We start from the raw sequence: 27,920 nt of genomic DNA on the forward strand, positions 1-27,920 counted from the left end.
TCAATATGAGTCACACCCAAGGCCCCCAGGACCCTATCCAAACATACCAACACATCCTAAAACATCGTACAAACTTAGTCGAAGCCTAAAATCACATCAAACAACATAAAAAACACGAATCACACCCCAAATCAAGCCTATTGAAACTAATGGATTTCCAACTTCTACAATCGATGCCGAAACCTATCAATCCAACTCCGATTGACCTCAAATTTTGCACACAAGTCATAAATGAAACAACGGACCTATTCCAAGTTCCAAGAACAAAAATTCGAGTCTGGTAACAACAAAGTGAATTTTCGGTCAAACTTCTCAACTCTTCAAACTTTAACTTTTCCAAATTTCGCCAATTCAAGCCAAAATCACCTACGGACCTCCAAATAAATATAGGATACACTCCTAAGTCCAAATCACCATGCGAAGATATCGGAAAACATCAAAACTCCATTTTGATGTCATTTATACACAAGTCAATAGTCGGTCAACTCTTTCAACATAGGCTTACAACCTTAGGACTAAGTGTCTCAATTCATTTCGAAACACCCCCCGAACTAAACTAACCACCCCGGTCAGTCACATAACAACAAATGAACGTAGAATAAGCAATAGATGTGGGAATAGGGCTATGATAATCAAATGACCGGCAAGGTCGTTACAAAAATTCATTCACTCTCTCAAAGAAGTCACATGTACGCAAAAGGTACCATAGGCTTTCCCATTATGTAAACCTTTACTAATGTAGGCTCGCTCGGTCCAAAATGAGCTAAGACTTTATTATGGTTGTAATATGGGCTAAAGGACGGGTAGGATATATTTAGAAAATAATGGCTAATCCTCCTAAGCACTTTAACACATCACGTAGCCAAATGTAAGCGCAAAACTTCCTCAATCCACTTCAATCATCACAAGAAAGATCACCCAAAATATGTATACTCTTTCTTTAAGCACTAATATAACTCACACTCACTAGCAAAAACAAGAAGCCTTTATATTTTTTCTCATTTTTCTGCACCTCTTCTTTTTTCTCTCTTTTTTTTTGCTCGTGCCGCTAGTGGAGTTTTCTTTATGATACAAGTGCACCTTTCTTTCTTCTATTGGTTCGACTTAAAAGCTACCCTAAATTTTCTCATTACTTCTTTCTAGCGCTCTCTTTATAGTTCAAGTGCTTTAAAAGGTATAAGGATCAAAGCGGTTCAATTTAAAACAAAAGGGTATAGGCGTATAATGCGAATACCAAAGAAAGGCGTATAGGCTCAAAATGGTAAACTAGGGATGATTTTTTTTTTGTGATAGGAAACAAAACTCAAAAGGATCAAAGAAGGCCTAATATCACTTTTCACACGGAGCAACACCTAGGATTTCGCTTCAATTCACATTCTGGGAAAGTTATAGACTCAAATGCAACACATGGACTATACTAAGAACTCACTTTACACATGGCACATGACTCACTAGGGATGGTACCATTCCAACTCTCAATCAAACAAGTATTCACAAAGCCAAGAGATATATTAAGCATTAAGCACAAAGCGAACACAAGTCAAGCAAACGAGATATAGGAGTCATAACACATACTATTCATTTTTATCAAGGCATCATCATATATTTAAAACCAATGGGAGGTGAAACACATGTCAAAACCTAAGTATGTAACCATCAAACAAGTCAAAAGGTGTGGATTGCATTATTTCTTCTCCTTTATTTCCTAAATACTACTCTACTAAAAGAACTACTACTACTATTTGGTTCAAGTTACATTCTATGGAAAAGAACTGTGGCATAAAGAAAATCACAAGGGTTTATTACTACCTAAGGAAAATAAAAGACATATTTTTGTATTTTTTTTATTTTCTTTTTTTTTTTGTATTTTTTTTAGATTTTACTCCCTCAAGAAAACTATCTAGGAGATCCATCCCCGAGAAAAGTCTAAAAAAAATTTGTAGAAAAAATTATCAATTAAACTAACACAACTACAGTAGTATAAACAGTCACCCAGACAATATCCTTACCCCACACTTAAAATTGTGCATTGTCCCCAATACACACCATAATTAATACGAGGGTAAAAGAAACTCCCTAGTAGGACAAAGTCCGAAGCACTAACAGCTCATGGGATACTCAGACTTCTCCACGGGTATTTTTCTTTGTGTGGGTACCTCACACTTAGTTCTAACCATCTGGTTATCCTTCCAATAGCTTTGATTTCTGTGCTCCTAAAAAATAAAAAATTACACTACAAAATAACACAATAAAAGGTAAACAAATAAAAAATAAAAGAAAATAATAAAGTCGGGTTGCCTCCCAACAAGCGCCTTAGTTAACGTCGTGGCACGATATGAACTACCTTTTGCCTCCACCTCGAGTTTATACTATGAATTTCCAGTTTGGCTTCAAGTTTTCAGCTAAGCTCCACGGGCGGAAGAACAAATCTAAATAGCCCAAGAAAATAATATACTCCCTCTGTTCCAATTTGTGAGAACATGTTTGACTGGGCACGGAGTTTAAAAAAAATGAAGACTTTTGGAATTTGTGGTCCTAAACAACTCAAAAATGGGTCCACAGTATTTGTGTGGTTATAAAAGCTTTTCACTAAGGGTAGAATTGGGAATTTAAGCTAAATTACTTCCACATTTAGAAAGGGGTCATTCTTTTTGAAACGGACCAAAAAGGAAATAGGTTCTCATAAATTGGGACGGAGGGAGTAGTATACTGCACTTCTTGGCCTTTACATGAGGTGTGTAATCCTAACTTTCTGGCATGAAAAACTCCAAAATGTAGGCACCTTGTTCCTGATAGCTTGACTCTTCAATTGGCTTGGATGAATCTATTTCCGTATCATCATCTAAACACAATGTGGATAAATACTTGGAGTAAGGATAAATACGCTCAAACTGAAAATTACAGGCTTATTCACACCTTCTTCATGATACAAACTAGAGTCGACTAAAGTTGCATCTTTAATATTCTCGGTTAACTCTAGTACCACCACTTCAACATGGGCATCCTCAAATTCTAGTTGGATTGATTGTTGGTGTTCTACTCTGACCTCCTCCATTAGCACCTCAATTTTTGCATCTAATTCATGTTGCTTTTGGCTACTATCTACAATATTAGCTTGTTGAGTCACTTGAGCCTCCAAGTTGCCAATAGTTGCCTCTTGCCTTTGTATTTGTTGTTCTTTCTCATTATTTTATTCCAAGAGGCACATCAACGTATCCTTGATCTCATTTAGGTCAGCATCCTCAAGTTCTTTATTCCTATTAACTTCATAAGAAAACGTAGAACTATCATAAAAAGGGGTTGGGGATGATAAAAAGTAAAAGAACAACCTTAAAAGTGACTATCATGACCACCATACACATCACATATATTCCGCAAATGAGATTGAATTGGTGCATATAATTCGCTCCCGGGAATATGTTGAAAATTTTATCACGGGTGATATTTTCCACAATATGCATAAGAAAGATCAAAAGCATAATTACATTAAACCTCCCAAAATTTCAAGATGCCATATTTCTCAAATCAAGTAGTAAAATTTTAAAACATAAAGCAAAAGAAAACAAAGTAAATGAGAGTTCAAACTTGAAACCTAACAATATTTACAACTACAACTACACAGTTAGTTCCCTGGCAACGACGCCAAAATTTAATCACGTCCAGCTATGCCTCCTAAAAGGTCTAACGGTCGCTACAAATATAATCCGGTCAGTCCGGAGTCGAATCCCGCAGAGTATTAAAGCTTACTATAACTGTTTAATATTGCTAAGAAACACGAATTCGAATAATTATTAAATTATAAAGGATAAGACTTATATTTTTAACTAATTAACCAACAAATATTAAAAGCAATAAAAATTATTAACTAAGGAGGATGGAGTTGGAGATAAAACTAAGGAGGCCTAGAGTTATGATTTTCTCAGTTTTCGGAATTCTTCTTGCTACGTCTCCTATAATTTTGCCTAAGTATTCTCTACCGATTGTGAGTACTTCAGGTATCATAGTTTTCTTTCGAGAAACTACCACAATTCACTAGACGTATTCTTCTGAACTACACTAGCCAGTGGCGGACCAAGGATTTTTATCAAGCGGGTTCAAATGTGAAGAAGCAAATATACAAAGAAGTCAACAAAAATAAATATTTATTAATCTTAAGAAACCAAAATACATTACTAAAATTTTCCTCTACTAGTTTTCATTTCCCAAAACCTATTCATTATAGTCTCATCAGAAATGGTGTTAAATATTTTTCTCTCTACATAAGGCACCAAACAACCACTCATGAATTTGTCATTCATTCGGTTTTGTAATTCACTTTTGATAAATTTCATCGCTAAAAAAGTTCTTTAAACTGTAGCAGTGGCAACTGGTAGAAGCAAAGCAAATTTCATAAGGCGAAATACATATGGATAATTCAAATGCTTCTTTGTCTTTACTAGATTTGAGAACCTTTCATCAACATCACGAATATCAATAATATAAGTTTTAAGCTGATTCTTGAGAGTAGCCATTATATTTTCATCAAAATTGTCAGGATACAATTCAGCCATTCCCAATATCTTTACTATGCCAAAACTGGAAAATGAGTCAACTAGATTTAAGCAAGCTACTCCAATAAGCAACTTCGTTGTCACCTCATTAATTTGAACTTGCCAATCAATAATCTTAAAAATACATCGACGCGACAGTGATGTAAAATAGTATAATCAGCAACTTTACGTTGAGATCTTCCAGAGTTAACATAAAGATCATCAAAGTTTGGTATCATAATGTTATACTTGACACAAAATGCAGACACCCTATCAATAAATGAATTTCATTGTTTCTCTCTTAGCTTTTGCAACTGTCTGTTTGCCACTTCAACAAGTAGAATAGAATTTTGCAATATCCTGCTCCTTTTTCTGTAAGGATGTATTAAGCTCATTTATGATCCCCAAAATATCTCTCAGTAGGTGCAACATGAATGCAACCTCAAATGTTTGACAAGTTGTAAGATATCCCTTTGCCTTAGCTCTTTCTTCTAAAGTCCGGGCATCAACAACAATAGTATCAAGAACATCAACAATTGAGCGAAACATAAAATAAAGTTTTTCAAAATATTTATAGTGCGAACCCCAACGAGTGTCGGCAGCTCTAGCAAGACCAAGTTCTTGATTCAAACACCTACCAGTTTCAAGTTCACCCATATCTAATGCCTCTTGAACTTTTTTGCTTGAGATTCTCGAAGATCATCCATACATTTAAAAGAGCCTCCCACTATATTCAATACATTAGAAACCAACAATACTAGTTCTCCTACTTTTTGGACAACGCAACAAGAGTCAATTGAAGTTGATGTGCAAAATGATGAATGGAATAAGCTGATTTACTTTCTTGTTAAATCAAAGTTTTAAGGCCACGTAGATCCCCTTGCATATTGTTTGCTCCATAATAGCACTGTCCACACACATAATATAAACTCAAAAAATATTGAGCAAGGTAATCAACAATTTCTTCCTTTAAACACAAAGCACTAGTATTACGAACATGAACGATCCCAATAAAATGCTCCACCACATATTCCCATCTATTAACATATCGCAAGACAATAGCTAATTGCTCTTTGCGTGATACATCACATGATTCATCAACTAGCAACGCAAAAAAGTCACCATTTAGATCATCCATAATTGCTTTAACCGTTTCATTCTTACATGCAATGATAATATCATTTAGAATTTTATGAGAAGTTAACTGATCATTCTTTGGAGCCTTTTTCAACACAAGATCACGGATTTGATCACACCTCTTTGCATAACATAAAAGAATCTCAAGAAAGTTACTCTTGTTTAATGATGATTTATCTTCACGGTGTCCACGTAATGCCAATCCTTGATTCAATAGGAGTCTTACCACCTCAATTGAAGCCTTCAAGCAAATTTGTATTCAAGCTCGGTTTTACTAGATTGCCTATCAAATGAAGTTTGAATTGATTTAATAGATCTTCACATTTCCTTTTTTCCTGATTATGAATACTTCTCGACTTACCAACATGCATATCTAATCTCTACTTTTTGTGCCCAACTCTTAAATTCTAAACTTGAAAATACAGCGCCTCCACCTTGTTGAATGCATTCATCCTGAAATAAGTACCAACAAAAATAATAAACATCAAGATGAATGCGCTCATCAAGGTGGAGGCGATGTGTTACAATGAAGAGATTTTACCCTCCAACCAATTATGATATTCATCAAACCATTTAGCATTTAAATGGTGCTTCAAGCCCGAAAAACCTCTTTTAGGAAACTTATGATATCGGGGTTGGTAAGGACCTCTTCGGAGATATTCTCTTCTAATCTCATCACGCTCATTTGGACGATAGACTCTAATGGGTATTCTCTCCTTTGGATCAGTCGGTAAAGAATCGAGATCTATTCCTTGTCTTTGTCTTTTAGAGGATTGAAGTTGCTCTTCTGATTGATTTAAATTTTATTCCACGGGAGTAGCAATTGGAGAGGATGAATTTGATTGTGACAACTTGGAAAATACTTGTTACACCCCATGTTTTCGTACGTAAGAGTACGTCTTAAGTCATTTAAGGTAAGATCAAAAATGAGATCAACTTTGAAAGTACATAAATTAAGTTAATCATGATACCATGGAGGTTACAAATATTTAAGATCATGAATACCAAATACAAAGAGGGTTGGAAGTCTTAGAAGCTAAACGAATTGAAGAAAATAAGTTTCGTCGAAAGTCGATAAGTTTGGAATGTTATAACATGCACTTTGGGGTGAGACTAGGGTTCTTAAAGTGATAAGGAGGTTATGTTATGAGTTATTTTAGGCTTATGATAGTCGTGTGTTACGTTTTTAAGTCAAGCAAGTTGTGGAACAAAAGTTGGCAAAGGTCATCACAAGTTACATTCATAAATGTGCTGAAAATTAGGCCAAATGTAGCGGAGCTTTTCTCCCAATATACTTGGAATTAGGGGATGATCGACCTACCAAATCGAAAATTTACGAGTCTATATTCTAACTCATTAATCCGTTCATCGATACAACATAGGATTAGAGAGATATTTGCAGTTTTACGAGATTACGCAGATTGCATATGTGACAAGTAGGTGTGTAACTAAAGCTTTTTGAGAAATACATTTCGTGTATTATATGAGGTCATTTTGGGACAAATAATATACCAAATTGAAGGTCTCAGAATGTAGTTTCTAACTCTCCGTTTGTTCATCATCCAGATAAAAAGATATAAGCGTCTGAAGAAGAGCCAATAATAGGGTGCAAAGCTAGCACCTCTTTGACTTTTCAAAAATTGATATATATAGGCCTTATGTCGTCTCTTTCTTCACTTTTCGACATACCACGACCAGAATAAGACCCCTAAACTTATCCTCAATCTCTCCACAAGGGTTTCCTAGAATATTAACATCCCGGGTACGAAATCAAGAAGCAATAACACTAGAACGATCCCCACGATGTAAGTATCGCTATATCGCCTCTCTTTTCCTGTGTAGTTTGAGTTTTGGAAAGTACTTCACAGTTAAGAAAACATCTAATTTCTGTATTCAAGTGTTTAAATATCAATGAAGGTTGATAAATTGGGTTTCTAATTGTTAGAACTTACGGAACGGTGATCGGAAGCCGTGAGTTTAATTTATTTCACTTTTAGTGGACTGTTTGTAGTCCACTTGTGTTGGCCTCTTGTGCTGATGTTTTATGGAGTTTTGGAGGAGAAATGGTGTGGAGAAATACAACATAATGTAAGAGTGGTGGGCTGGTCATTCGTGGTTACACTTTTTAGGTAGTTTGGCACTACTTTGATTGTCGTTTTATGTATGAAGTGATTATGGGGTGTGGGCTGTTTTGTGGTATATTGTGATGAAGATGGGGTTGGAAAATGATTCATACACTTTGAAGAATTGATTGGAAGGAATTAAGGACTCAACAGAGTTAAGGTATGTTAAGGATAAACCTTTCTTTCATTTTGGCATGATCTAGTAACTACATGTGTTTGATAACGAGACATAAAGAGAAGTTCATGTTACTGAATTCATGTACATTTTCCTAGCCTCACAAGTTACAGCATTCTCCCTTATCGGGACTTCATATTCAGTTTAGTTTTGTCTTCTGTCAGCCAAGAGAGCAGAGAGTCTATATATATATATACAGTATTTTCACCACCATCGAGCTATAATCGATGGGCAGGCCTCTATTGGGCAATCTCTGATCAGATGGTGAGATATATACCGAGCTTACTATGGCCGAGAGCGAGCCCATAATGGCTGAGATACAGAGCCTAGTATGGCCGAGCGCCTATGAGCGAGCCTACTACGGCAGAGCAATTACACATACCGATCCTTATAAGGCCGAAAAACTATTTTACTTACTCTATTACGAGTGTTGAGTCAGTATCAGCCGGTAAGCATATCTTCAGATTATCTTTGACTCCTAGTTACTTTCAGTTATAATATTATCAGTTCAGTTTCAGCTTTTAGGTATTCCGTTGCCTTATATACTCGGTATATTATTTCGTACTAACGTCCCTTTTGCTGGGATGCTGCATTTTCATGCGTGCAGGTTCTCATTGATAGTTGGACAGACCCTCCCAGCAGATAAAGTCAAACATTAGCTTGGTTGGTAAGATTCACTTCCTCGGAGTTACCAGGTCTAGACCTTGGAGTCCATTTTATATATACAGGTTTGATGGGTAGGTCGAGGTCTTGTCCCGACCATGGTACAATTCAGTTATATCTAGAGGCTTGTAGACGAGTTATGTATATTTTGTATATCAGTAGATGTTCATGGCGGCTTCGTCGGCCTGCATATATATATATATATATATATATATATATATATATATANATATATATATATATATATATATATATATATATATATATATATATATATACATATATTTATTTATTTATATTTATATCAGCTTTTGGGTATGTCTACCCCATAGATGAGAGAGACGTTACTTTCAGACAATTCAAAACACGGCCTCGTCGACCTAAGTTGAAGGTTACCCCATATAGTTCACAGTTACAGAGTGGTATGCTCGGGCCGGCTATGGCACAGGGTGCCGGCCAAACCTCTTCAGGTTTGAGGCATGACAAACTTGATATCAGAGCAGTTCTGTCCTAGGGAGTCTACAAGCCGCGTCTAGTAGAGTCTTGTTTATGGGTATGTTGTGCACCACACTTATAAGGAGGAGGCTACAGGGAATTTAGGATTGTCACTCTTTCTTCTTACTCTAGATCGTGTGGTAGAGCTTAGTTATAAGATTCAAACTCCTAACTTTTATTTTATTCATAATACAATGATATCTACATCCAGAAAGCCAGTTGTTAAGAGATTGAATGAGGCTATAGAAGAGTTGATTAAGAAGAGCTCGATTTTGCATCATGCTTACGCTTAGTTAATGTGAGGTCTTCAACAGATCATGTGTGCACTAAGACGTGTAAGCTTCTTGATAAGGAACCCTAAAGGCATGAAAATCTATACACCTATATGGTGAAAAGCAATAAGAGAATTAGGAGGTAGACACAACTTTCAAGAAGTAAAATAAGCAAGGTGAAGATGGGTGCTTGATACCCAGTTAGTGAAGATTATCAATATTTGCAATTCTGGTAGTGAAATATAAGTATTTGAGTTACCGTCAAGGGTAACAAAAGTATGTACAATTGGCCACACCCACATCAATTATGCCCTATGGGAGCTAACATTTATTGTTTAAGAGAAAGATGGGACCTCAGGATCCAGCTGGGCTTAGAGTAACCCAAAATGGTGGAATGATCCACGGAGCTAAAAGTGAAACAATGTTTTGTTGAAGCTTTCAGAATAATGTGATAGAAGGAGATATTAGAAGGAGAATAAGAAGAGAGTAAATGAAGCATTATGAGTAAGATGTGATAAAAGGGTGGTAATGGTAAATCATAATATGACAGGATGACATAGTCTATAGTCAAGTAAAGGAAAAGATAAGAGGTGACGGGCCTTGAGACTACAAAAGAGTATAAGCCATAAAGTCATATCCTCATTTCGAGAAAATGAGTTGGCAACTCCAACGTAATTACCAGAAGGCTAAGTAGACCCCAGAGTAATAGAAATTAACATAGTCTAGTAAACAAGAAAAAACAATATCGAACATGATTTAGGGACCAAAGGATTCGATAATAGTCGGCATCGTAAGAATTAAAGAAATTGTGTTCCGAAAATGATAGAATGGTCAACAGAAGAATAACCTTAAGGGTCATTCAGGAAGACGCTTCCCTAAAGCAAGCAATGTGAGCAGAGTCATGCTTAAGGGACAAAGTGTTCAAGTTACACTAGGTGTCACCCTCGTGCTAAGAAATTTAGTTATCCCTGCTATAGTAGGGTTACCGCAAGGCAAGTAAGAGCCAGTGAAGATATGAAAAGATACCAAGGATAAAGAGGTAACTATGGACTAGTAAAGGAAGAATGCAGTAAAAAGGCGAAAGGGGTGAGATTGCATTTATTCAGATCCTACATATATGTTATGACTCCAGGACATTATAAAAGCACGATGGCGGGGAGATGCAGTAAGGGTTTCCTCCCAGGATATTATTGATAAATTAGTGCAAATGAACACTTGATACATAAGGAGCCAATGAGATCGGTAAGTTAAAACAAAGGAAACAACCCAAGAGAGATTACGTGGAATATAGATATGAGTATGGACCAACGAGTAGTTAGTAATTGTTTCAGGATAAGCCTAGTTATGGCTAAACAAGAGGATACAGATAAATCAGCAGATTGTGACAAGTAAGTGTGTAACTAAAGTTATTTGAGAGAGATATTTGCAGTTTTGCGAGATTACGCAGACTGCATATGTGACAAGTAGGTGTGTAACTAAAGCTTTTTGAGAAATACATTTCGTGTGTTATATGAGGTCATTTTGGGACAAATAATATACCAAATTGAAGGTCTTGGAATGTATTTTCTAACTCTCTTAACCGTTTGTTCATCATCCCGATAAAAAGATATAAGCATCTGAAGAAGAGCCAATAATAAGGTGCAAAGCTAGCACCTCTTTGACTTTTCAAAAATTGATATATATATAGGCCTGATATCGTCTCTTTCTTCACTTTTCGACATACCACGACCAGAATAAGACCCCTAAACTTATCCTCAAATTCTCCACAAGGGTTTCCTATAATATTAACATCCCGGGTACGAAATCAAGAAGCGATAACACTAGAACGATCCCCACAGCGTAAGTATCGCTATATCGCCTCTCTTTTCTTGTGTAGTTTGAGTTTTGGAAAGTACTTCATAGTTAAGAAAACATCTAATTTCTGTATTCAAGTGTTTAAATATCAATCAAGGTTGATAAATTGGTTTCCTAATTGTTAGAACTCATGGGACGGTGATCGGAAGCCGTGAGTTCAATTCATTTCACTTTTAGTGGACTGTTTTGTAGTCCACTCATGTTGGCCTATTGTGCTGATGTTTTATGGAGTTTTGGAGGAGAAAAGGTGTGGATAAACACAACATAATGGCAGAGTGATGGGCTGGTCATTCGTGGTTACACTTTTTGGGTTGTTTGGCACTACTTTGGTTGTCGTTTTATGTATGAAGTGATTAGGGGGTGTGGCCTGTTTTGTGGGATATTGTGATGAAGATGGGGTTGGAAAATGATTCACACATGTTTTTATTGTGGTGTTCTTGGTGTTGTTGGTATATGGTATTGGAGGAGGGCCTTGTTACAGGGGAGATGCTGCCCAAATTTATGTAAACGAGCTACTAGTTTAAGTTGCGAACTTAGCCTTTACTCTGTACTGATTTTGGATCTCCTTATATAGTGGTAGATTGAGTTGAGTTGTTTGAAAAATTGCTTGGAAGGTATTAAGGACTAAACATAGTTAACGTATGTTAAGGATAAACCTTTCTTTCATTTTGGCATGATCCAGTAACTACATATGTTTGATAACGAGACATAAAGAGAAGTTCATGTTACTGAATTTATGTACATTTTCCTAGTCTCACAAGTTACACCATTCTCCCTTATCGGGACTTCATATTCAGGTTAGTTTTGTCTTCCGTTATCCAAGAGAGTAAAGAGTCTATATATATACAGTATTTTCACCACCATCGAGATATAATCGATGGGCAAGCCCCTATTTGGCAACCTATAATCAGATGGTGAGATATATACCGAACCTACTATGGCCGAGCGCCTATGAGCGAGCCCTGAATGGCTGAGATACAGAACCTAGGATGGCCGAGCGCCTATGAGCGAGCCTACTACGACAGAGCAGTTACACATACCGAGCCTTATAAGGCCGGAAAACTATTTTACTTACTATATTGAGAGTGTTGAGTCAGTATCAGCAGGTAAGCATATCTTCAGATTATCTTTGACTCCTAGTTACTTTTCAGTTATAATATTATCAGCTCAGTTTCAACTTTTAGGTATTCCGCTGCCTTACATACTCGGTACATTATTTCGTACTGACGTCCCTTTTGCTGGGGACGCTACATTTTCATGCCTACAGGTCCTCATTGATAGTTGGACAGACCCTCCCAGCAGACAGAGTCAAACATTAGCTTGGTTGGTAATATCCACTTCCTCGGAGTTACTAGGTCTAGACCTTGGAGTCCATTTTATATATACAAGTTTGATGGGTAGGTCGAGGCCCCGTCCCGACCATGGTACAATTCAGTTATATCTAGAGGCTTGTAGACGAGTCCTGTATATTTTGTATATCAGTAGATGTTCGTGGCGACTTCGTCGGCCTGCACACACACACACATACACACACACACACACACACACACACACACACACACACACACACATATATATATATATATATATATAGCAGCTTTTGGGTATGTCTACCCCATAGATGAGAGAGACGTTACTTTCAGACAATTCAGAACACGGCCTCATCGGCCTAAGTTGAGGGTTACCCCTTTATAGTTCACAGTTACAGAATGGTACACTCGGGCCGAGTATGACACCTGGTGCTGGCCACGCCTCTTCAGGTTTGGGGCGTGACAAACTTGATATCAGAGCAGCTCTGTCCTAGGGAATCTACAAGCCGCGTCTAGTAGAGTCTTGTTTATGGGTGTGTTGTGCACCACACTTATAAGGAGGAGGCTACAGGGAATTTAGGACTGTCACGCTTTCTTCTTACTCTAGATCGTGTGGTAGAGCTTAGTTGTAACATTCTAACTCCTAACTTTTATTTTATTCATAATACAATGATATCTACATCCAGAAAGACAGTTGTTAAGAGATTGAATGTGGCTGTAGAAGAGTCGAGTAAGAAGAGCTCGATTTTGCATTATGCTTACAATGAGTAAATGTGAGGTCTTCAATAGATCATGTGTGTTCTAAGACGTGTAAGCTTCTTGATAAGGAACCCTAAGGCATGAATATTTATACACCTATATGGTGAAAAGCAATAAGAGAATTAGGAGGTAGTCATAACTTTCAACAAGTAAAAGAAGCAAGGTGAAGATGGGTGCGTGGTACCCAGTTAGTGAAGATTATCAATATTTGCAATTCTGGTAGAGAAATATAAGTATTTAAGTTACCGTCAACAGTAACAAAAGTATGTACAATTGGCCATACCCATCTCAATTATGCCCTATGGGAGCTAACATTTATTGTTTAAGAGAAAGATAGGACCTCAGGATCCAGCTGGGCCTAGAGTAACCCAAAATGGTGGAATGATCCACGGAGCTAAAAGTGAAACAAGGTTTTGTTGAAGCTTTCAGAATAATGTGACAGACAGAGATATTAGAAGGAGAATAAGAAGAGAGTAAATGAAGCATTACGAGTAAGATGTAATAAAAGGGTGGTAATGGTAAATCATAATATGACAAGATGACATAGTATATAGTCAAGTAAAGGAAAAGACAAGAGGTGACGGGCCTTGAGACTACAAAAGAGTATAAGCCATAAAGTCATATCTTCATTTTGAGAAAATGAGTTGGCAACTCCAACGTAATTACTAGAAGGCTAAGTTAGACCCCCCCAGAGTAATAGAAATTAACATAGGCTAGTAAACAAGAAAAAAAAAATCGAACATGATTTAGGGACCAAAGGATTCGATAATAGTCGGCATCGTAAGAATTTTAGAAATCGTGTTCCAAAAATGATAGAATGGACAACAGAACAATAACCTTTAAGGCTCATTCAGGAAGACGCTTCCCTAATGCAAGAAATGTGAGCAGAGTCATGCTTAAGGGACTAAGTGTTCAAGTTACACTAGGTGTTCACCCTCACGCTAAGAAATTTAGTTATCCCTGGTATAGTAGGTTACCGCAAGGCAAGTAAGATCCAGTGAATATGTGAAAAGATGACAAGGATGAATAGGTAACTATGGACTAGTAAAGGAAGAATGCAGTAAAAAGGCGAAAGAGGTGAGATTGCATTTATTCAGATCCTACATATATGTTATGACTCCAGAACATTATACAAGCACGATGACGGGGAGATGCAGTAAGGGTTCCCTCCCAGGATATTATTGATCAATAAGTGTGAATGAACACTTGATACATAAGGAGCCAATGCGAGAGGTAAGTTAAGACAAAGAAACAACCCAAGAGAGACTACGTGGAATATAGATATGAGAATGGACGAACGAGTAGTTAGTAGTTGATTCAGGATAAGCCTAGTTGTGGCTAAACAAGAGGATACAAATAAATCAGCAGATCGTGCAAGATAAACCTAGTGAACTCTAGCATAGGGAATTCAGTCTCGTAGATAGGACATCGCAATCCTTGAGAAATATTCAGATAGGAGGTAAGTTAGTTATGGTTGCCGTAAAAGTGTTACGGAAAAAAGAGAGTGCCACGGGGGAGACAAGAAAAGAATTTTTTTTTGACTTTAGAAGTAACCCCACGAGAACAAGGGCACGGAGGTATGTAACTAAAGATATTTATAGGTGAGTAAGAACATCAAAAATTCCTTCAGGTATATGATGGGATAAGCTCACAGCTTTACAAGAGTCAGAGAGTCTTCCCTAAATGCTACAATGAAAGACTAGCCGAAGAAATAAGGAAGAAGGCTTCAAACTAATCATAGTGACCTAAATAAATAATGATCTTGTAGGAACAGTATCACTACAACATCGTATACACTCCATAAGAAATTGGCACCTCTCGTGACTAAGGAACGAGAAGTAAAATCAAAAGTAATATTCGAGATCATATGAGTTGCACAAAATTCCAATAGGTGTGGGAACTAAGATAAGCCAAGTATTCATGCAACAAGTGACAGAACAACCATAAGAAGTAATTGCTTATTTTTAAGGAAAGATGAGAAGGCATGAAAGGAATTATCGATCTACGACCCAGAGTTAGTTACGTTATGAACGCACTTAAGATTTTGGAGTGTCATCCATGCAACATATATGTTGATAATGATACAACTATGGGAGACTCCAGTATAAGTTAAAAGAAAGAACTGCCTCGACGTCACAGACAAAAGCTTGAATTGCTAGAAGGTTATATCATGGATATTCCATAGCGTCCACGAGGGGCTAAAGTAATAACTGATACCCTGAGCCACAGATTAGAAGATAAAGTAAGCCTACTTAAAGGCTGAGATAGAAGAGGAAACTAAAGAGTTACATCAGCTAAATGAATTAGGAGTATGATTATTAGACCCCGATAAGTATAGAAATCGTGATTCAAAACACTACAAAATCACTCTTAATATCAGAGGTACAAGAGAGATAGTACATCAGTCATATTCTATAACGGCTCTATGATAAAGCCAGTTAGAAAAGTAGCCTCATAAGGAGTAAGTATGAAGCTTCCGTTGGATATTTTGTGCACCAGCGGTGCAAGTATTATAGTAGAGCTCCAAGTTGTGGATGTGAATTCCACCTATGTTGAAGGGTAGTTATGAAAGAGACAGAAAATACGATGCTAGATTTAATGGTAAGTAAGGTAAAGGTGAAGAAGGTACAATATACTCAAGTGCAGAAGGTTGCGAATAGTCCAGACTTCATATAGAGGGTTAGAAGCACTGTGATTCAGTATCCACAAATGATAGTGGTGTCGTCACTGGTATATCTTCCAGCCTATAGTTTTCAGGTACAGAGAGGTCTAGTTAAGAGAGTAAATAAAAGTTAGAGACGATATGATGTCTTGCTTGAGGTTCCAGAATAACATAAGGAAATCTATAGTGCTTGCAAGTTAAAGGAAGGTTGCGAGTAATATTAACATATATATGTAGGTCGCAAGCTAAAGTATGGTAGAGCGACAAGGTTTTAGGTAGAAATGAGTAAGGATAAGAATAGGTGAGTGAGAAGGTGGCGAGAATAGATAAGTCCTCGGGATTAAACACATCACAACAAGAGAGCTGATGGTTTCCATAAAGTTATAAAAAGTTCAGTATAGCATGAGTGAACTCAAAGGAGTTTAAGACTAGGAGAATTTAGAAGAGATGGAATGCTGCCCTAGTGGTAGAATAAGGGTGTAATTATGATAGATAAGAGGATGACATTTATGTCTTTGATTGGGTAATGATTCAAAGAAAAGAGATTTCATGAATTGTACAGGATTAAATTACCCCAAAAGGTGAATCATATTTGGATGCTATGAAATACGGTTAATGAATTATTGTATCGTCCCTAGGTGGATCAGGCAAATAACTTCAGATGTTCCCCGATGCGACGTGAGACCTAACGATAATGCATTACATAAGAGGTTTCACGTTATCAATGGTAGATTATAGATCAACATAAGGTGATTAAACAATAGGTGGATAAAAATTCCAAAGAAATAGATGATATTAGGCCGTTATTCTTAAGATGAATAGTAATGAGGAAGAACTAAAGGACTTAGATTTATACATATAGAATATGCAGCGAGAGAGTAACCTGGAGTTGCATAGCAAACCTCGGTAATAATAGACTGAAGTAAGTGTTATTGTATAGTATGACCTACCTAGATGTAGTAAATCCATAAGCATAGCTAACCGAGGCTACGAAACAAGATACAACAATAGTCGTAAGTTCGACAAGTACGGAGCGAAGTAGTTCAGTACACCTATAGATGCCTAGAGGGACAACTTGTCATAGTTCTGTATATGTTCACAAAGTGAGGCCTATAGATTGGCTAAAAGCTATAGGACAAAGGGGAGAAGAGTCACATATGCGCACATATAAGGACAGAGTCGTACAGGCTGCATGACATAAGGTAGAAACAGTTACGAGATTGGAAGCATTCCGACCACAAGTCGTGGTGTAGAAAGAGGCCTAAAGGGGGGAATGCCCTAGACTTCGGATTTATTCACAGAACAGTTGCATATATGGCAATGATAGTATTAAAATATTCGTAACATCTATGGTTTATGAGACTGATAAACGCATCATCCAACATTCGAGGACGAATGTTCCTAAGGGGGGAATGATGTTACACCCCATGTTTTCGTACGTAAGAGTACGTCTTAAGTCAATTGAGGTAAGATCAGAAATGAGATAACCTTTGAAAGTACATAAAGTAAGTTAATCATGATACCATGGAGGTTACAAATATTTAAGATCATGAATACCAAATACAAAGAGGGTTGGAAGTCTTAGAAGCTAAACGAATTGAAGAAAATAAGTTTCGTCGAAAGTCGATAAGCTTGGAATGTTATAACATGAACTTTGGGGTGAGACTAGGATTCTTAACGTGATAAGGAGGTTATGTTATGAGTTATTTTAGGCTTATGATAGTTGTGTGTTACGTTTTTAAGTCAAGCGAGTTGTGGAACAAAAGTTGGCAAAGGTCATCACAAGTTACATTCATAAATGTGCTGAAAACGAGGCCAAATGTAGCGGAGCTTTTCTCCCAATATACTTGGAATTAGGGGATGATCGACCTACCAAATTGAAAATTTACGAGTCTATATTCTAACTCATTAATCCGTTCGTCGATACAACATAGGAGTAGAGAGATATTTGCAGTTTTGCGAGACTACGCAGACTGCATAGGTGACAAGTAGGTGTGTCACTAAAGCTTTTTGAGAAATACATTTCGTATGTTATATGAGGTCATTTTGGGACAAATTATATACCAAATTGAAGGTATTGGAATGTAGTTTCTAACTCTCTTAACCGTTTTTCATCATCCGGATAAAAAGATATAAGCATCTGAAGAGCCAATAATAGGGTGCCAAGCTAGCACCTCTTTGACATTTCAAAAATTGATATATATATATATATATATATATATATATATATATATATATATATATATATATATATATATATAGGCCTTATGTCATCTCTTTCTTCACTTTTCCACATACCACGACCAGAATAAGACCCATAAACTTATCCTCAAGCTATCCACAAGGGTTTCCAAGAATATTAACATCCCAGGTACTAAATCAAAAAGCGATAGCACTAGAACGATCCCCACGACGTAAGTATCGCTATATCGCCTCTCTTTTCCTGTGTAATTTGAGTTTTGGAAAGTACTTAATAGTTAAGAAAACATCTAATTTCTGTATTCAAGTGTTTAAATATCTAGGAAGTTTGATAAATTGGTTTCCTAATTGTTAGAACTCACGGGACGGTGATCGGAAGCCGTGAGTTCGATTTATTTCACTTTTAGTGGACTGTTTTATAGTCCACCCGTGTTGGCCTCTTGTGCTGACGTTATATGGAATTTTGGAGAAAAAAAGGTATGGAGAAATACCACATTATGGCAGAATGGTGGGCTGGTCATTCGTGGTTACACTTTTTAGGTTGTTTGGCACTACTTTGATTGTCGTTTTATGTATGAAGTGATTAGGGCGTGTGGGCTGTTTTGTGGTATATTGTGATGAATATGGGGTTGGAAAATGATTCATAAATGTTTTTATTATGGTGTTCTTGGTGTTGTTGGTATATGGTATTGGAGGAGGGCCTTGTTACAGGGGAGATGCTGACCAAATTTACATAAACGAGCTACTAGTTTAAGTTGCGAACTTAGCCTTTACTCCGCACTGATTTTTCCTTATGTTGTGGTAGATTGAGTTGAGTTGTTTAATGAATTTCTTGGAAGGTATTAAGGACTCAACAGAGTTAAGGTATGTTAAGGATAAAACTTTCATTCATTTTGGCATGATCCAGTAACTACATGTGTTTGATAACGAGACATAAAGAGAAGTTCATGTTATTGAATTTATGTACATTTTCCTAGTCTCACAAGTTACAGCATTCTCCCTTATCGGGACTTCATATTCAGTTTAGTTTTGTCTTCTGTAAGCTAGGAGAGCAGAGAGTCTATATATATATATATATAGTATTTTCACCACAATCGAGCAACAATCGATGGGCAGGCTCCTATTGAGAAACCTCTGATTAGATGGTGAGATATATACCGAGCCTACTATGGTCGAGCGCCTATGAGCGAGCCCAAAATGGATGAGATACAGAGCCTAGTATGGCCGAGCATCTATGAGCGAGCCTACTATGGTAGGGCAGTTACACATACCGAGCCTAATAAGGCCGGACAACTATTTTACTTACTATATTGAGAGAGTTGAGTCAGTATCAGCAGGTAAGCATATCTTCAGATTATCTTTGACTCCTAGTTACTTTCATCAATTATATTATCAGTTGAGTTTCAGCTTTTAGTTATTCCGTTGCCTACATACTCGGTACATTATTTTGTATTGATGTCCCTCTTGTAGGGGACGCTGTATTTCATGCCTGTAGGTCATCATTGATAGTTGGACAGACCCTCCCAGCAGACAGAGTCAAACATTAGCTTGGTTGGTATGTTTACCCCATAGATGAGAGAGGTGTTATTTTTAGACGATTCAGAATACGACCTCATCGGCCTAAGTTGAGGGCTACCCCTTTATTGTTCACAATTACAGTGTGGTATGCTCGGGCCGAGCATGGCACCGGGTGCCGGCCATGCCTCTTCAGGTTTTGGGCGTGACAAACTTGGTATCAGAGCAGTTCTGTCCTAGGGAGTCTACAAGCCGTGTCTAGTAGTGTCTGGTTTATGGGTGTATTGTGCACCACACTTATATGTAGGAGGCTACAGGGCATTCAGGACTGTCACTCTTTCTTCTTACTCTAGATCGTGTGGTAGAGCTCAGTTATTAGATTCAAACTGCTAACTTTTATTTTACTCATAATATAATGATACCTACATCCTGAAAGACAGTTGGTAAGAGATTGAATGTGGCTATAGAAGAGTTAAGTCAGAAAAGTTCGATTTTGCATCATGCTTACGATGAGTAAATGTGAGGTCTTCAACAGATCATGTGTGTACTAAGAATGTAAGCTTCTTGATAAGGAAACCTAAGGCATGAATATCTATACCCCTATATGGTAAAAAACAATAAGAGAACCAGGAGGTAGACACAACTTTCACAAGTAAAAGAAGCAAGATGAAGAAGGGTGCGTGGTACCCAGTTAGTGAAGATTATCAATATTTACAATTCTGGCAGAGAAATATAAGTATTTGAGTTACCGTCAACAGTAACAAAAGTATATACAATTGGCCATACCCATCTCAATGATGCCCTATGGGAGCTAACATTTATTGTTTAAGAGAAAGATGGGACCTCAGGATCCAGCTGGGCTTAGAGTAACCCAAAAATGGTGGAATGATCCACGGAGCTAAAAGTAAAACAAGGTTTTGATGAAACTTTCAGAATAATGTGATAGACAGAGATATTAGCAGGAAAATAAGAAGAGAGTAAATGAAGCATTACGAGTAAGATGTGATAAAAGGGTGGTAACGGTAAATCATAATATGACAGGATGACATAGTCTATAGTCAAGTCAAGGAAAAGACAAGAGGTGACGGGCCTTGAGACTACAAAAGAGTATAAGACATAAAGTCATATCCTCATTTCGAGAAAATGAGTTGGCAACTCCAACGTAATTACTAGAAGGCTAAGCTAGACCCCCCGGAGTAATAGAAATCAACATAGGCTAGTAAACAAGAAAAAAAATATCGAACATGATTTAGGGAACAAAGTATTCGATAATAGTTGGTATCGTAAGAATTTAAGAAATTGTGTTTCGAAAATAATAGAATGGACAACAGAAGAATAACCTTTAAAGGTCATTTAGGAAGACACTTCCCTAAAGCAAGCAATATGAGCAGAGTCATGCTTAAGGGACTAAGTGTTCAAATTACACTAGGTGTCACTCTCGCACTAAGAAATTTAGTTATCATTGGTATAGCAGGGTTACCTCAAGGCAAGTAAGAACCAATGAAGATGTGAAAAGATGCCAAAGATGAAGAGGTAACTATGGACTAGTAAAGGAAGAATGCAGTAAAAAGGCGAAAGGGGTGAGATTGCATTTATTTAGATCCTACATATATGTTACGACTCCAGAACATTATACAAGCACGATGGCCGGGAGATGCAATAAAGGATCCCTCCCAGGATATTATTGATAAATAAGTGCGAATGAACACTTGATACATAGGGAGCCAATGCGATAGGTAAGTTAAGACAAAGGAAACAACCCAAGAGAGATTACGTGGAATGTGGATATGAGAATGGACCAACGAGTAGTTAGTAGTTGATTTAGGATAAGCCTAGATATTGCTAAACAAGAGGATACAGATAAATCAGCAGATCGTGCAAGATAAACCTAGTGAACTCCAGCATAGGGAATTCAGTCTCGTAGATACGACATCGTAATCCTTGAAAAATATTCAGATAGGAGTTAAGGTAGTTATAGTAAACGTAAAAGTGTTACGGAAAAAAGAGAGTGCCACGGGGGAGACAAAAAAAAAGAATTTTTTTTAGTTCTGAAGTAACCCTACGAGAACAAGGGCACGGAGGTATGTAACTAAGGATATTTATAGGTGAGTAAGAACATCAAAAATTCCGTCAGGTATATGATGGGATAAGCTCACAGCTTTACAAGAGTCAGAGAGTCTTCCCTAAATGCTACGATGAAAGGCTAGCCGAGGAAATAAGGAAGAAGGCTTCAAACTAAGCATAGTGACCTAAATAAATAATGGTCTTGTAACAACAGTCTCACTACAACATCGTATACACTCCATAAGAAAGTGGCACCTGTCGTGACTAAGGAACGAGAAGTAAAATCAAAAGTAATATTCGAGATCATATGAGTTGCACGAAATGACAATAGGTGTGGGCACTAAGATAAGCCAAGTATTCATGCAACAAGTGGCAGAACGACCATGAGAAGTAATTGCTTACTTTTAAGGAAAGATGAGAATGCATGAAAGGAATTATTCGATCTGAGATACAGAGCCTAGTATGGCCGAACGCCTATGAACGAGCCTACTACGGCAGAGCAGTTACACATATCGAGCCTTATAAGCCCGGACAACTATTTTACTTACTATATTGAGAGAGTTGAGTCAGTATCAGCAGGTAAGAATATCTTCAGATTATCTTTGACTCCTAGTTACTTTTAGTTATTATATTATTAGTTTAGTTTCAGCTTTCAGTTATTCCATTGCCTTACATACTTGGTACATTATTTCGTACTGACGTCCCTTTTGCTAGGAACGCTGCATTTCATGCTTGCAGGTCCTCATTGATAGTTGGACAGACCCTCCCAGCAGACAGAGTCAAACATCAGCTTGGTTGGTAAGTTCCACTTCCTCGGAGTTGGTCTAGTCCTTGGAGTCCATTTTATATATACAGGTTTGATGGGTAGGTCGAGGCCGTGTCCCGACCATGGTACAGTTCAGTTATATCTAGAGGCTTGTAGATGAGTCCTGTATATTTTGTATATTAGGTACATGTTCATGGCGGCTTCGTCGGCCTGCATATATATATATATATATATATATATATATATATATATATATATATATATATATATATATATATATATTAGTTTTTTAATTTATTTACCCCATAGATGAGTGAGGCGTTATTTTCAGACGATTCAGAATACGGCCTCATCGGCCTATGTTGAGGGTTACCCCTTTATAGTTCACAGTTGCAGAGTGGTACGCTCGGGCCGAGCATGGCACCGGGTGCCGACCATGCCTCTTCAGGTTTGGGGCGTGACAATACTGGAGGGTAAAATCTCTTCATTGTAACACAAACTGAATTACCAAATTAAATTAGAATTAGAAGAATATTTTATATTTGTTTAACCTTAAATTTAAACTAGCATGGATAATAAGAATTAAAAGTAAAAGAATACGCTAAGATTTTGGAACTTTAGTCCTATTATGAGATTTTGATTTGACTTACTTTATGGTTTATAACTTTTTAATGTGAGCGAAGACAACCCAAGTAAAGACCACTCATCAGATTACAGAACTATTGCAATGAAACGTTCGTTCATGAATAACAGCAAACAATAGATCATTAAACTCTGCAAATCCAGCCCCTTCTGATCTCCACATATAATTCCATGCTACGAAGACTTTACCACTCTACCTTTACAATAAACATCAGAAAATGGATCATTGATGTGTTAGTGAGAGTGTGTAGTAAAAGAAGAGAATTAAGTATATAATATATGACCTTTAGAGAAGAACTAAAGGTGATCTTCCGAGATAGTTGGAGAGAGTCCATAAGAAAGCCAGCAGTCGTAGAATCAAAATTCTCTCGACTATCCATAATTCCATACTACTTTAATTTTCATTGCATCAAATTTAACTAACAATAATACAAGACCAACTATTTCGATTCCATAGCATCAATTTCTCTCGGCATATAACAAATATACATAACTTTATTTGGGGCTACGACTATAATTGATTTAGCCATAAGATTAACCAATAGAGTGAGAGACACATCACTGACTAACTGTTGTAGTTAAACCAATAGAAGATGCACAAGCACAAAGATAAGAAAGCACATACATTTAGAAAATTGAAAAACCTGCCCTTCTTAGGCTTTGTAACTGAAAGAAAAAAATATTAAAAATCAAAGAGAAACCTGATAGTGACAATTGATAGGCTGACGGCGAGAGAGGCGGCTACCCAACGAGAAGCGGCAGTGGGTTATGGCTAATGGAGGAGACGACTATGAAGCAATGTTCTTTGAAATTGAACTACAACAAAGAGAAGAAAGCACATAAAGGTGAAGGAAATTTATTGGGATTAAATCTTTATGCAAAAGAGAAATAAGTATTGGAAATTGGAAAACTTGAATTGTTGCTTATGATTACGTGGACATTTAGTTAGATACCAAGATGAATCCTTTTGTCTTTAAGAGAGACGACCTTCTCGACAAGGGATAATGGAGGAGATGACTATGAAAGAAATTCTCTTTGAAATTGAACGAGAGAGAGAGGCATCGAAAGGTTTGGGATTAGAAATTTAGAACCGATCATTTTTTAACTTAGGAAATTGGGGCTATTTGTTTGGGAATTGGGGGATATTTAAAAAACATAAACGGCATCGTTTTTATAGGAAAACAGATGTATATTAAAATAAAAATAGAGGGCAAATGTTAGTAACCGGTTTCAAACTCAGGACTATGTGAAAAATTTGAACCGTCTTTACCAACAGGCTAGGCGTTTTACTTGTTTGAAGCAGGTTCAATATAATCTTTATACCATTAATTTTTGGAAGAAAGAAAAAACATATTTATATATACATTATTATTTTTCGACGAAGCGGGTTCATATGAACCCTCTTGACCCCATGTGGGTCCGCCCCTCACGCTAGATGTGGGTCCGCCCCTCACGCTAGATGACACTAGTTCACTGCTCACAAAAATCACACCAAGGTTTCGCTATTCCTAAACCCACCTTTAAACTCTCTCTATTGATTTCTCACATACGTTAGAGTGATGTTGTTCAACAACTACCTAAATGTGTATCCTTTTCCAAGCAATCCACACTAAATAGGCATACTCAATTGGGAGACCTTTAATCAACAACAATAATCACGTAGTCGAACAAGTATAGAAAAGTCAATGGCAAATTTATATAAAACACTGTGAAAAATTATCCCCCAATAGGTTCTATCAAACCCTAGATGAAAGATTTTAGCTACTCATAAACATTCATGATAATATTCAAAAGCATTAAACTATAGACTAAAAAAGAACAGAGAGAATAACTCTTGTGATTCATTGCTTCCAAATGTTTAGTAGCCTTTTGCCTCTCCAATAATGTATACCCCTCGAAAAACTCGCTTTAGGAGGTATTTATAAGGTAGATCTCAAGTGTACACATCCAAAACTGAGGAGGAAACATAAGTGGCTCGGATAGACATCGTTAGCGCGGGGGCATCATCAGGGGCACTGAAATAACAGTGCAAGGCGCCAAAACTACCATGCCTTGCGCCATCAGCGGCGCCAACTTTAGCGCGCTATACAGTGCCTTGCACTGTCTAAGGCTGTGAGATTTAATGGCCTTGTACTGTCTAAAGCTGTGAGGTTTAATGGCCTTGCAATGTTTTTTTTGTGCTCTATTTTGTAGCTTCTAGGTACCATTTCATGCAATATTTCTCCACTTCATATCCATGTATTCTTAAATAAACTCAATTAAGCTCAAATGTTGCACGAATTAGCATCAAAATAAAAAACAAGTAAGGTGAATAACGTCAAAAGATATAGAATAGGCCGACATCACCGTCGCCAAAAAAGCTGAAAAAAGGGGATGTTTTCTCGTCCTCGCATCTAGGGACGTGCACTGTGGGTTTTCCCAGCCTATTTGGGGTTGGGAAGTGAAACTTCCTACACACTCTAGGCCATATATAAACCTCATGCTACATCTTTAGAGGGGAATACGCTACTTTGGAGGCAAGGAACATATGAGGAGCGAATTTTAATGAAATCGGCGACGAATTTCCAATGTTCTTCCTTTATACTTGTTAGTTATGAATTTGAAGTTTGTTATTGTTGTAGTTTATGAAGTTTGAATGTTGGTTTGAGATGAATGCTATGCGTTACTAGATTCTTTTGTTCTGGGTTTGTGGGTAACCATTAAAATTAAAGTTCAACAAATATTTCTCCATCTATACGAGTTACCGCTTTATGATTATTTCTTTAATTTTGTGCATAATTACTTAATTATTTGGTCAACAATTAGGTTTTACTTACTATCTAAGTGTATGCTTAGGAGAGATGTTGTAACGACCCGACTGGTCATTTTGGGTATCTGCACTTTGCTCGGTGTTTTGAGGGCCCGAGTATCTCCGCATGATGTATTATGACTTGCGTAAATTGTCAGAATTGGTTTTCAAGTTATCCGGAATCGATTTGGGGGAATGAACTTTAAGATTTATGTTCTAAGTTGGAAGTGTTGATCAAGTTTGACTTTTTGGCAATTGACCACGGAATGGAGTTTCGCCAGTTCCGTTAGCTTCTTTGAGTGATTTTAGACTTAGGAGCGCATCCGGATTGTAATTTGGAGGTCCGTAGTGGAATTAGTCTTGAATTGGCGAAAGTTGGATTTTTGGAAAGTTTGACCGGGAGTGGACTTTTTGATATCGGGGTCGGATTCCGATTTCTAAAGTTAGAATAGGTCCGTATTGTCATATGTGACTCGTGTGTAAAATTTGAGGTTGATCGGAGGTGATTTGATAGGTTTCAGCATCGGTTGTGAAAGTTGAAGTTTCAAAGTTCATTAATTTTGGCTTGAGGTGTGATTCATCGTTTCGAGGTTATCATGCGTGATTTGAAGCTTTGAGTAGGTTTGTCTTGTCATATGTGACTTGTCTGCAAAATATGGCACCATTCGGAGTTGATTTGATAGGGTTCGGATACTCGGTTGTGATTCTAGAAGTTCTTGAAGTTTAATTTTATTTTCATGCGTTTTGGCGTCCGATTCGTGGTTTTAGAAGTTATTTTGATTATTTGAGCGTGCGAGCGAGTTCATGTTGTGTTTTTATACTTGTTTGCATATTTGGTTTAGTGCCCCAAGGGCTCGAGTGAGTTTTGAACTGGTTTCGGAATGTTCTTGCATAGTTTTTAATTTCTGGTTCTGGTATCTTCGCATTTGCGAGGTTTTGAAAACAAATGCGGCCATCACATTTGCGAAGAAACCTCGCATTTGCGAAGCCTGGGCGACTGGGCAGTTTTCGCATTTGCGATGAACCAACCGCATTAGCGAAGGCTGGTCTTCGCATTTGCGAAGTTTTTGTCGCAAATGCGACCTCAGCAGACATCCTTCAGGTTCGCAATTGCGATGTGTTTTTCGCAATTACTGGGTTCGCATTTGCGAACCCCCTATCGCAAATGCGACATCTCCAACCTGTTAAGTGTTGAGAATTCCGAGTTTTTGCTTTATTTTTCATATTTTTGAACCCTAGCTTCGAGGTGAGGCGATTTTGAGAGGAGATTTTCATACCAAATCATTGGGTAAGTATCTTTAATCAATTTACAACTATATTTCATGATTTTATACGATATTTAACATCAAATTCATTGGAAAACTATGGAAAATTTGGAGTTTTTGTCAAAGTTTTGAAAAATGAAAATTCGGGATTTGAGAGTCGAATAAGACTCGGATTTGAAAACAAAACACATATTTGGACTCATGGGGCTATGGGTAGTCAAGACCTACCTTTGGACCCGGGTTTTGACCGGGCGGTCCCGGGGCTTGACTTTTGTTGACTTTTTAGAAGTTTAATAAAAATCATAGCTTTACTAATTGAAATTATTTTCTCTTGCATTGTGTGGTGTATTCAAGTCGTCATTGGCTAGATTGAGTCGAGCGGAGGCGAATTTATAGAGGAAAAGGCTAAGTTGAGTGTTGAGTTAGCCGGATCGAGGTAAGTGTTTTGCCTAGCTTTGTTGAGGGAATTTTTCCTCCTATTTTTCATTGTTTGCTACATGTGGGGGTGATACATATATGAGGTGACGAGCGTATATGTATGTGCCAGGGTTAATCATTCTCGGGGGGTGGTGTAACGACCCGGCCGGTCGTTTTGAGAATTTAAGCTCCATTCAGCGGCGTAAGGTCTGGAACAACTTCATAATACGAGTATCAACTTGCGTGCATGATTGAATTCAGTTAACGGATGATTCAGAGTAAAAT

The 27,920-nt window shown here is 37.3% G+C and overlaps 1 protein-coding gene across 1 annotated transcript; it reads right to left on the minus strand.

Moving 5' to 3' along the window:
• Positions 1 to 5,376: 5,376 nt before the first annotated feature.
• LOC109211748 lies at positions 5,377 to 27,048 on the minus strand. The gene is made up of 4 exons (XM_019375320.1): positions 26,775 to 27,048; positions 7,356 to 7,408; positions 6,051 to 6,119; positions 5,377 to 5,907 (listed from the first exon to the last, which is right to left on the minus strand). Exons 1-4 carry the CDS (start codon positions 27,046 to 27,048, stop codon positions 5,377 to 5,379), a joined length of 927 nt encoding a protein of 308 aa, XP_019230865.1.
• Between the last annotated feature and the right edge of the window lie 872 nt (positions 27,049 to 27,920).

Source organism: Nicotiana attenuata, unplaced genomic scaffold (assembly GCF_001879085.1).
Source record: "Nicotiana attenuata strain UT unplaced genomic scaffold, NIATTr2, whole genome shotgun sequence".
In the NCBI taxonomy this organism is placed as follows: domain Eukaryota; kingdom Viridiplantae; phylum Streptophyta; class Magnoliopsida; order Solanales; family Solanaceae; genus Nicotiana; species Nicotiana attenuata.